General features: G+C 40.5%; 1 protein-coding gene across 1 annotated transcript in view; it reads left to right on the top strand.

Annotated features, from left to right (window-relative positions):
* Positions 1-401: 401 nt before the first annotated feature.
* MYH15 (myosin heavy chain 15) overlaps positions 402-12,351 on the top strand; it is a 104,226-nt gene continuing 92,276 nt past the window's right edge. Inside the window, exons 1-6 of the mRNA XM_068268459.1 lie at positions 402-492; positions 2,384-2,487; positions 4,658-4,801; positions 7,610-7,766; positions 8,217-8,244; positions 11,649-11,760. Coding sequence (XP_068124560.1) covers positions 402-492; positions 2,384-2,487; positions 4,658-4,801; positions 7,610-7,766; positions 8,217-8,244; positions 11,649-11,760 — 636 coding nt within the window. The remainder of the gene's footprint in view (positions 493-2,383; positions 2,488-4,657; positions 4,802-7,609; positions 7,767-8,216; positions 8,245-11,648; positions 11,761-12,351) is intronic.

Below are 12,351 nucleotides of genomic sequence, written 5' to 3'. Positions count from 1 at the left end.
GGCAATGTTTGATATATTTCCATTTATGTGAAATGTTTTTTGTATCTTCTTTAATAAAAGAATTATTTAAAAAAAAAAATGATTAGAAATCAGATCAGACCTGTTGTAAATAGTCGATTTGACCCATCTATTTCATGAGAAATTCTTGGCAGAGTTACTATCTTAGCAGGTAAACCTGTTTTGTATAAGGTATTTATGTTCTGTTGTTTCCTTTCTGTGAAGCAAAAATAAGTACCTCTTAATGTATGCGGGCAGATTTATGTTTAAAGTAGTTATATTCTGGTGATTAGAAATATATCTGTGAACAGGGAAAATTGCTGTTCTTTAATAATTATAGTTGCTTTGTGAAAATAATTTTTTGTTTTTCAGTGCCTGACTGAATACCACCTTTATCTGTCAAAATGATGGACATGTCGGAATTTGGGGAGGCGGCGACCTACCTGAGGAAAAGTGATCGAGAATTAATGATACAGCAGACGGTGGCCTTTGAAGGTAACATTAGTCACTTCCTTGTTAATCGCATTTTTATTAGTATTCGACTACAAAATGCATTTTACACCTGGATCAGTGCCTGTTTAAATGTCATTCTTCCATGCTTACAAGTAATTGAAAAGGAATCCTACGTTTTTGTTAATCATGGATGAGATCGCAATGTGCCATATCCAAAGGTTTCCCAGAATATCCTATAACCTAGATTCTGCTATTAAAGGACACCTGAAGTGAGAGGGATATGGAGCCTTCCATGTTTATTTTCTTTTAAACAATGCATATTGCCTGGCTATCCTACTGGTACTCTGCCTCTAATACTTTAAGCCAGGACTTTTCAACCTGTTCACTCACTGTACCACTTTTATCACCTGAAAATGTTCAAGTACCACCAGTGTGCCTGCGCAATAGATATGACCCGATCAGACTTGTGTGTTTCCATCGGAGCCCGAGCAGAGAGCCACTACTGCGCGTGCACTCAAACAAACAAGAAGATCTTTGAGGGGTTCCAGCGCTGGATCCCCTCTACAGAGGAGGAAGGGGGAAGCCTCTTTGGGATCCAGAGGCTTCCTCCTCCCGGGGCACTTTTTTTCTTACAGGTACACTTTAAGAAAAGGGGGGGGGCATATGGGAGGGGAATAGCAGGAGGCATTGGTGGGGAAAAGGATTAAAATCAGATTGCAAGCCTACAGATTGCCATTATTAGCAGTCTGTAGGTAGATTGCCAATATAGGTAGCATATCCAGATCCCCCCCCCCCCCTCACACACTTCAATACAGGAAGCCTCCCCCACCACCAGAGAGCTGGGCAGTGACTCACCACAAAGTTCGGTTCCCTCTTGCTTGCTCCTCACTGTGCTGTCCTTTGTAATAGTTCAGACCTCAGATCAGTGGTAACCCGTGCACAGTGACGGCGGGGCTGCGAGGGGTAGCCGAACTTTGTGAAGGCAGGAAGGGACCAGGACAAGAGTCAGGTGGGCAATCAAGTAGCAGGTGAACTTGGAATGTACCACCTGGCCAACAGCAAAGTACCACTGGTGGTACGCGTACCACAGGTTGAAAAGGCCTGCTTTAAGCCATAGACCCTGAACAAGCATGCAGATCAGATGTTTCACTGAAGTTTGACTGGATTTGCTGCATTGTTGTTTCAGAAAGGGAAATAAATGTGCCAGCCTCCATATCTCTCTCAATTCAAGTGTCCTTTTAAGGTGGCCACACACGATACAATAAAATGATCCGATTTTATGGCAATTTTATGGCATTTTATGGCAATTCGATAAAAACGATTGGATCTCCCAAAAAAATTGAAAGCTTTTTTTCCCTTCGACTGAAAAATCTGATCGGATTTCCCGTTTTTTTTCGATTTTTATCAATCCGGAATGCCAGATATTTTTCTTCAATCTTTGATTGTATGGTGTGTGTTAGATTGTCAATTTATTAATATACATACCCTAGCAATTTTTTCTGAGTTTCCAATCATTTTTATCATAATTGGGGAAAAATGTAACGTGTGTGGTACATTGGTCAGATTTTTGAAATGTTGCAATCAGTCAGAAAAAATGATTGCAATTATTAAATTGAACAGATATTTAAAAAATTGTATGGTGTGTGTGGCCACCTTAAGTCTGCTATTAATTAGCAATTGCCACCTTCATGGTTAGGGTTAGTGACTGTAGTGGTTGCATGCAACATCTGCAGTACCAAGTAACCAAGAGGAGACAACCATAAAAAGTTACATAGATTTCTTGGATCATTTCCCATGGCAGGGCCTGGAGATTTCTGGGGATGGATGTCTTAGTAATGTAATCATGCCAACAACAACTAACTTCCTAAGTTAAAGCTGTCTATAATGTAATATAATGTTTGTAAAATACTTTTATTCATTTGTAACTGAACAGGTAAGAAGAAATGCTGGATCCCTGATGAGAAGGAAGCTTATCTGGAGGCTGAAATTAAAGAAACAGGTGGGGGAAAAGTCACCGTTGAAGTTGCTGATGGAAAGGTAAAAAAAGTAAAAATAAGTAATACAAACAGACAATGTAAACATTATATGTAATATTTAATATAGGCAAACCAATATATAATACAACGCCAGAGCTTATCATAAGAAGAGACCTAGATGGCTGTTTGAATGTGTATTCTTTTTTGAACAAACTTTTGTGTGCATTTTTGTGATTTTATGTGCATTGCTATGTGGGGATATCGAAGAATTTAATTTATATGAAAAAAGTATTTAGCTTCCAAATTGTATTTGAATTTTGAGCACACATCATTTTTATGCAAAATTTGTGTCCCCATTATGTTGCATTGAAACACAAATCTCACATTATAGAAAAAGCAGACCTGCGGTCTGAAAATTTGCAAACCCAAGTTTGTACAAAATCAGTACGATGCCATTGAGAGGTTTTACATCTACAGTAAATACATTTTCACAATTTCACAAAGTTCACACAAATTTTAATAGGTGTGACCCATGCTTACATATTTAGAGGCTGTGCCTGTCAGCATGAGCGTATTTATGTACAATGAGACATGGTTCTTAATTTATGGCTTAGTAATGTAAAATAAAATTCAGGTAGAAGCATGTTTGCTGGACTGTATATATGAATTTATGCCAGACACCTCATTGTAAACATGGTTAATCAGTCAGGAAGGTGATTCAATGTGAAAATCCCTTCAGTTCAGTTCCATGCATTAAAGGATATCTGAGGTGACCTGACATGATGAGCTAGACATGTGTATGTACAGTGCCTTGCACACAAATAATTATGCTGTGTTCCTTTTTTTCCTTCTCTGCCTAAAAGAGTTAAATATCAGGTATGTAAGTGACTGACTCAGTCCTGACTCAGACAGGAAGTGACTACAGTGTGAAGAAATTCCAACTATAAAACATTTTAGTAGCAAAAATTGGCTTCTGAGAGCAAGAAAGAGGTAAAAATGGGAATTTCTTATCAGTGAGGGTCACACTGTAGTCACTTCCTGTCTGAGTCTGGACTGAGGCAGCCAATTACACTTGATATTTAACTCTTTCAGGCAGAAAAAGAAAAAAAGGAACACAGCATAGTTATTTGTGTGCTAGGCACTGTACATACACATGTCTAGCTCATCATGTCATATGTCACTTCGGCTATCCTATAAGTTCCATGCATTAATGGGAATCATATAAATTTGCTTGAATCCTTTTTTTTTTTTTTTTTGCGCATACCAATTCCAGCCATTCCACAGTGTTCTTAGCAGAAACTGTCAAGCAGTCTCTAGTTCATTTTGGGGAGAGGGAGTGTTTAAAATGAGTAATTAAGAAGAATTATTTCAGGCATTCCACTACTTTCAAATAGGTACAGTTCTGGGAGGTTTGTTGTAAGTTGAATTAGTTTGTAAGGGCCTGTTTCCACTATACGCAGATTCTGCATGCAGACAACTGACTCCAATGAATGTCTATGGGCCTGTTTCCACTGAACGCGATTTTTCTGATGCAGATTTCCCATAGGCATTCATTGGAGTCAGTTTTCTGCATGTAGAATCTGCGTGTAGTGGAAACAGGCCCTAAGATGAGTCATGTGTTATACATGGTGAAATGTGAATGCATGATTTACTTTTGGAAAACTCTAGATTGGGACATAGAGTACAAACAATGTTTTGTTTTTGCTTTCAATGTGCTTTTAATTGTTTTCAACTACTTTCAGTACTTTAAACAATACTGTAACCTATAATAAGAAAAATATGTAATAGCAAAACAGAACTATTGTTGTTATTATTTATTTATAAAGCGCCAACATATTCCGTAGCACTGTACAAAGTAGGAAAACAAACAAGGGGTACATAATGATACAGATAATTATATAAATCAAACCTGGACACTGATACAAAATACAGAAATGGTGATTACCATGATAGATGCAACATGATAAATAAAATGTAACAGCGCAAGCTATGAAATGAATAACAGATTTCAAGACACAAAAGGGTGAGAGAGACAGTACTGTATATTTTTTACAGGAAGACACTTTGTATGTATGAAACATAGGGGACTGTCCGTATTTGTTCATTTTGTGATATTTTGCAACTTAAAAATAAATAATAATAATCGTATTAAAGGGTATTCATTTGGGTATTCGTTTGTTTTCAGTTTGGGATGTATAGTCAACATGCCTTATTATTTCTTTTTAACATAGACTGTCATTGTAAAAGAGGAAGATGTTCAGCAGATGAATCCACCAAAGTTCGACATGATTGAAGACATGGCTATGTTAACACATCTGAATGAGGCATCTGTGTTATCTAATCTGCGGAAGCGCTACGCCAACTGGATGATCTATGTACGTAACTTAGATCGTTCACCCTCAAGCATTATTATTCTAATAATATTTTACTGTAGAAGAGTATCAACAATGTCTTCAGGGAGCTTTAGGGTGGTTGTTATAATTTATGATTTATTTTCCTTTAAAATGGGATGAAGCTAAAAATCATATTAAAATGAAAAAAAGTGTACTTAAAAGTAGGTATAATCCAATTAGCACTGTAAATAAAGCATGAATACGGGAATCCAGCCTTACTTCTAACTCATTGATACTGACACCCTTTTTGAACCTATATTAGAATGATCTTCTGCGCACTTTTCTATCCCTGCAGCCCGAGAGATGACACAGGACTCCAAAGCTTCCTCCAGCAGTTTTCATTTATGATCTGCAGCTGCCTCTGTCTCTACTAGCACTCAGAATGTTTGTCTGATTGATGCCAGAGACAGATGGAGATGTAGAACATAAATTGAAACTTTTTTTGAAAGTTTTCTTCATCTGTAGTGATAAAGAAAAAACTGCCCCAGAATGCACAGAGGCTCGGTCTCTGCATAAGAGTTATAAAGTAGTTTCAGAATGAATGAGTTAGAAGTAAGTCTGTATTCATGCTTCACTTACTGTGTGTGTGTGTGCGCGCGCGCGCGTGCGTGTGTGTGTTTATCTTTCTCAAGGCCACTTTATCATTTTAATAAGATTTTTATTTTGAGTCTTATTCCACTAGATCCTAATTTTGTTTTTATCTCAGACTTTTATTGTTTTTCCTTCTGCCATCCACAAAAGGTAACTAGATCCTCTTCATTATTAACTATTGATGCGAAATAACCTCACAGCTGTGTAAGGGCTGGTGCACACCGAGTGGCTTTTTCAGCGTTTCTGCAGCCGCTTGCGGCTGCGGATACGCTTGGTCAATGTATCTCAATGGGGTGGTTCACACCAGAGCGAGAGGCGTTTTGCAGAAACGCATACTCCCGGGGTGAGGCATTTTTTGGATTTCGGATGCGTTTCTGCCTCAATGTTAAGTATAGGAAAAACGCAAACCGCTCTGAAAAACGGCAGTTCAGAGCGGCTTTGCAGGCGTTTTTGTTACAGAAGCTGTTCAGTAACAGCTTTACTGTAACAATATCTGAAATCTACTACACCAAAAACGCTTCACAAAACCGCAAAATGCTAGCTGAAACGCTACAGAAAAATAACAAAAAGCGTTTCAAAATCTGCTAGCATTTTGCGGATCTGCTAGCGTTTTTTGGTGTGCACCAGGCCTAAGTCCTGCTCAGATTAGTGAATAATCTATTAGAAGATTTCTATTAGAAGATTTCTACATTTTAATAAACACAGTGATAAAACATGTAATAAAAAGTAGTGTGCAGAAATAATAACCTTATGATCTAGATGCAGTAACTGACATACATAATTATTAAAATACTATGCAATGTTTTTAAAGAATGATTTTCAATTGGCAGGAGGAAGTGGATCATGAAAATATATAGGAATGTACTAAGAACTTATATAAGCTTCCTCCGGTGATTGCCTGTGTGGTACATACAGTATACTGTGTTATACACCCCCACAAGCAGGGGCGTATCTGGGTAATATAGCGCCTATGGCAAACAATGAAATTGGTCCCCCCCCAGTCAGAGCCCCCCTCCCCTCTAAAAACAGCATCATTATGGTTGCTTGTGTGTTTTGGCTCAGGATATTGCTGAGGTTACTTTTTGGGAAATAGCTCTTGTTATTCACTCTCTGTCCTTTGTTCTAACACAAGGCAAAGTACGTCCAACATGCATAAGTTAAGTAGCCGTGTTCCCCAGATAACAGCATTAATCTGATCTGAGGTCTGAATGACAGGGAAGCATGGAGGCAGGCAGGCCGGTGCAGCACAGGGGCAGGCATGGCACCCATGGCACAAGCCATGCCTGCACCCCTCTAGACAAGCCTCTGCCCACAAGTTATTTCAGTTTGCTGCATTGTGTTTGATGTAATGATATTTGTGTGGCTGTACAATACATTATTATTATTATTATTATTTATTGGATTTATATAGTGCCAAGATATTACGTAGTGCTGGACAATACATAAGGTTACAGACAATAATAATAGGGGTAACAGACAACACAATACAGGTAATAAGCAGTAAGATACAATGCCAAATCATGCCCTAGAGTAGTAGTGCTAATAATAATAATAAGTTCACATCATTCTGTGTGCATAATCCGGGAGGATACACAAGGACAGAGGGACCTGCCAAAGGCTTACAATCATGACGAGAATATGTATCACAGGCACACATTTGAGGGAACTTTTCTCAAAAGGATTATTTGTCTCATTTAGGCCCCTTAAACCTGAGTTGCGTTACCCTATTTTGCCGCAAGGGGTGGGCCAGAAGTATCCAAGCCTACGCAAGAGTAACGGCGTGTTACCAAAGTGCACATACACGGACCAATGAGAATCCCAGTGATGTACTTCATGCCCAGCAGGGGAGTATGTCACTGAGTGGGGGGCGCTATGCATATGACCCTGCAGGGTCATATGTTTGTCTTTTTTTACGTTGCTGTGGGATGCGGTAGAAGCATCGCATCTCCACAGCAACACAAAAAAAATAGGTGTAAAAATGTCCTTACTAATTAATTATCAACAAATTTGAGAAGGATTTGAGCAAGAATCTTCAATGCAAGAATCTTCTGTTTGGTCCGGTTCAGACCAGTGGGTAAATATTGAGCTTTACCTTTATCTGGGTGTAGATTCCATAAACTAATAATCGCTTTCTCACTTGATAGAAGAAAAAAATCTGACACGTAATTTAGAAGCTGTAACCTGTTTCCTGCCATTCAGACCTATTCGGGCCTTTTCTGTGTAACTGTGAATCCATACAAAGCGCTTCCAGTCTACAAAACCGAGGTGGTCGCTGCTTATAAGGGAAAGAGAAGGTCTGAAGCTCCTCCTCACATCTTCTCCATTGCTGACAATGCCTACCATGACATGTTGCGCAGTAAGTACATTTTCTTGTCACAGTTTGCATGAAATACGAATACTGTTTTGTTGTTTACCTCCATAGGACATAAATAACTGAGCATTTTGTCCAATTTACTGTGTTTTCTTTCACACTTAGCTCTTTATTGTTAGAATCATTATCTTCCATTGCACTGTGCCGAGGATTATGAAACGTGACCCACAGTCAGTCACTGCATATATTTTACCACAAACTAACAGGAAGTGGAATGTTTGCTTGAGTGCATTTAAAATACTGTTGAACAATTCTGCAATGTATCTCTATTAGACATTTGATAGCACTGACGCTATCAAAGCAAATAGCTTTTTTTACTCCTAGAAACTATTCCATAACTGGCAACATGCATTGCATGTATGTCTGTTTTTGTCTAATCATTGCCTCTTTACTAATAGGCCCTTACATATTGATCTTTTTCTCATTTTTTATTAGATCGGGAAAATCAGTCTATGTTGATCACGTAAGTAATGTTTATGAGCATATCTGCTGCTTGAAACATATCAAGTTGCTACAAGCTTGTTGTGCTTGAGAAACAACAGTGAGACCTGGGAACATGGCGTGCCTAGTTTTTCTCCTGTACAATCCAAAGTAGAGTAGGCATACCATCTCCGTGATCCTGGGTACTTGACAATGCAGTATAGCCAGTACGACCGGAGCATACAAGAAACACATTGTCAGTGCACCAATTTCGCAAGTTTCAGCACACTCTTCACTGTGCTAATCCACAAGTAATCCGGCATTGTTTTGGGAGCCTCACAGGGTGTCCCTTTCTCAAGATAGCATTATTATGGACGGTGTGTTGGTTGTTTGCAATGACGGTGGGGGGGGGGCAGGAATATTGTCATTGTGAGATCACTTATGGGGTGGGGTACTGGGGATTAGTGATGTCTATAACCCGCTGTATATTAACTTGCATTGTATGCCAAACTGCTTGAGAAAGGGAGATCCCAAAAAAATTCTCGTATTGCTTGTGGATTGGGTGTGCGAAATTGGTGCTGACCATTCTAGTTTTTGACATTAGCCTGTAAAAGGTGTAAACAGATGGTCAATTAAGTTAAACAATGACTGTACAGTAAAGCAAGTTAAATTATGGAACCTGACAACTACCAGAATTTTATGAAATGGACTATAAGGAACATAAATACTGCATATAATAACTGTTTAACATTTTATAGTATGTAAAGAAGCAGTCACATTATCACTATACTAGTCTACCTAAGCCCGTTTAAAAAGGTAGTGAAATTACCACACCACCGCCGCCAGTCAGTGAGCGTGCTTGCACCCGCCCGCCCACCGCACGCACCCGACCGCCTTGCTCCCTGGCCCGGCCTCCAGTCCCAACGGCTGTCTGTACTGCGCACATGCGCAGTACAAGAAAAGCACAGACGGACAGACATGGAAAGTGGATGAGGCAGGGACAGTTAGGTTTTATTGTAGATGATGATACTGAGTTAAATGTTGTTTTTGTTATGTTTATATACTGAAGATAGGCAAACTTGTAAATATGTTATAAGAACTACAAACTGCACCTTAACAAAATGCAGCTATGATATGTACAGTAATAGATTTTGCACACTTAAATGATTTGAGAATTCTCCGGTTGTCTGTTTAGATATTTGTCCTTTGACATCCAGTACAGTGTGTACAGTGTACACCATATTCAGCAGAGCTGAAGTTGCAGTCTGGTAGTTGAACAGCATTCTCTGCCTCTTATTGTAGACCCCTCATTGCTGTGTGTGTGTGGACATTACTACCATATCTGTCATTTATTATCTACACATCAGGTCTGAACTGACTGATAACAGTTCATAGTTTTACAAGTCAAGTATGTTTAGTAATGTTAGCACAGACAGTGAGGAGGTTTGCAGCAGGAAGAGCCACCGAGAAGCTGCCAAACCAAAAGGCTGTTTTTACATTAAACTCCGGTAATGTATAGAATGCTTGTAAAAAGGAAAGTGTTCAAACATTAGCCAAGGTGCCTACAGATCTTTTCAGAAAGGCAACATTTGCAGTGTAATATAATTGCACCATTAGTTGAGGGCAACTGTCACAGGAGCCCTGGTGGCTGACCGCAATTGGCCTTCTGGACGGTGCCAGCGCACAGATCGTGCGAACTCTGGTCGCAGTCAATGCGCAGGAACCGTTAAGAATTAGCCGCAGACAAACCAGAAGGGAGCCTGTGAGATACGGGTGATTACAACTTCACACACTGGTTCAGGGTAGGTCTGCCACCACCGCGGTTACCATGGGATCGAGGAGCCCACTGACTGACTAATCCTGCGAATAAAACGGTTAAACACACGATATTCTGTCTAGCCAACAACAAACAGTAGCGTATCTTCAGAGACCCGGGATCAGTTCTGTGTGTGCTGATAAGCAGGGTAGCGGACAGTGAATGACTTGGAGAAGGTCGTTTATTCACGCAATATAAATAATTAATATATACAGACAATTATTAAAATCACAATTATTAAGACAGTAATAGCCAGTATGAAATAAAAAGGGAGAAAATACTTATGATTTATGGAAATATGTCCTTTTGTGGGAAAATCAGAAAGTTCAAGCAAAACGGTTTCAAGTTCTTAAAGCTCTTGGTTTCAATCAAAGTTCAGCAGAATTCTTTGTTCCAGGTTACAGAAGATGGCCAATCAAGATGGCCGCTAGCACATGTGTCCTTTGTTTCAGATGGGTCAGCAAAATGGCCACCAGCCCTATGTCCTCTGGCTGGCAGCAGGATGTTCTCAGATGGGTGGAATGGGAGGACTCGCAGCCCGCCTGCTGGCCAGGTGCTTTTGATGAAGCTGGTTTGGGGGGGGGGGTGGCAATGCCGGCCCCTCTGAGTCACCAACCAATGCCAGTCCATTCCCTCTGAGAGATTTTAGGGCTAAACTTATGAAATGCTGTAACTCCTGAACCATACACATTATATTTAGGGGGGTAACAGCTTCATACTTGGTGGAAAATACAGATTAATATGATATCCGACATGGCTAGTGCAGCAGATCAGGGTCCTGGGTAGATTCATACCTGGGTTGTAGGGGCCCCGGGCCCCTCTTGACTGGTATCAAGAGATCCAGCATGACCCTACGGATCCAATGATACTGCTTTCATAACCACCCTATTTTTTGTATTATGTAAATGGGCAAAAGATTATATAGTACATTCATTTCTTCCTGCTAAGGCTGGAGCCAGGCTGACTGGAGTCCAGCTGTGTCTGCTTCTTGGGATCTCCCTCTATGAAAGGCCCTGTTGGCTCCTTCAATTAACATCTGAATGTGAGATCAGCTTAGACAAACTTTAAATTTACACCTCTGGCTTAATCAGCAGTCACAGGGCCAGTCTTCTTGCCAGCTGCTAACAGGGGAAAAAAACTGCCTATTTAAAAAACCAGGAATGTCAGTCTCTAAATCGCTGGCCTGACTACACTCACGGGCAATCGGCGCACTAAACCGATTGCGTTCTCGTTTCTCACGGCTGTTCCGTGACAGCAACATAGGAGCATTTTGCCATATTAATGAAATTGGATTACACAGTATATTCTTCACTGTGCGTACCACCATTCAGTAGCGTGGGTAGAAGAGAGAGTAGGTATGTGTACCATACATACTTGATCAGAAGCCGTCGCTGGATTGAGTTGTTTTGAATAGATGGCTTCCAAACCCTTACATGCACTGTTTGTGGCATCCTTCAAACCCAGTGAGTCAATAGACATAAAGATTCACATGACACAAATTTTCACTGACACCTAGCTGGGCAATAGGGAGAGGGAGGGAGTTGATTATCATCTCAACTATCACTGTCACTATTTTTATAATAATCTCTGCATCACGCACTACTGACTCCATTTAATACATTTGTTCTTAGTGGAGAATCTGGTGCTGGCAAGACTGTGAACACAAAACGTGTCATTCAGTACTTTGCCACGGTTGCAGCAATTGGTGACCCTACTGGCAAAAAGAATGTAAGTATCATAACAGTTATGGCATAATAGACTATATGGCTACCAATGACATTGAGCTCTACACATCTTAGCATCACTGACATTATTGCACAGAAGCTAATGATACTGTAAACAACTGAGATAATGTTAAGAAGGGAATGACTTGCCCATCAGAATATGTTTATGTGGCGAACACAACACATACACTTTTGTAGTACTAGCATCCTTAGCCTGTTAATCTCCCTGGCGGTAAGCCCGACACAGTGTCGGGCTAGCCGCCGCAGGGGATCGCATGGCCCCAAGAGGATTTTTTTTAAATAAAATGTGTTTTATATTCTTCAGCTAGCACTTGGCTAGCTAACTATGCCCTCCGATTGCCGCCACAATACATATCCCCATTGATCCCGCGATGGCGCAGCCTCCCAATCAGCACCAGACTTAGCTATGGGGAGGATCGGGACTGCGCATGACGTCGATGACGTCACGATGTCATGTCCGATCGTCGTCATAGCGACGAGTGAAGCTAATTGGGAAGCTGCGGCCCTCGCGGGATCGCAGACAGGTAAATATTACCGGTGGCAATCGGGGGGACGGGGGGGGTGTCAGACCGGTGCCAGGGGACTTGCC

Source organism: Hyperolius riggenbachi, chromosome 2 (assembly GCF_040937935.1).
Source record: "Hyperolius riggenbachi isolate aHypRig1 chromosome 2, aHypRig1.pri, whole genome shotgun sequence".
NCBI lineage: Eukaryota > Metazoa > Chordata > Amphibia > Anura > Hyperoliidae > Hyperolius > Hyperolius riggenbachi.
The sequence above is the reverse complement of the archived record's forward strand: the minus strand, read 5'-3'. Positions and strand labels throughout refer to the sequence as shown.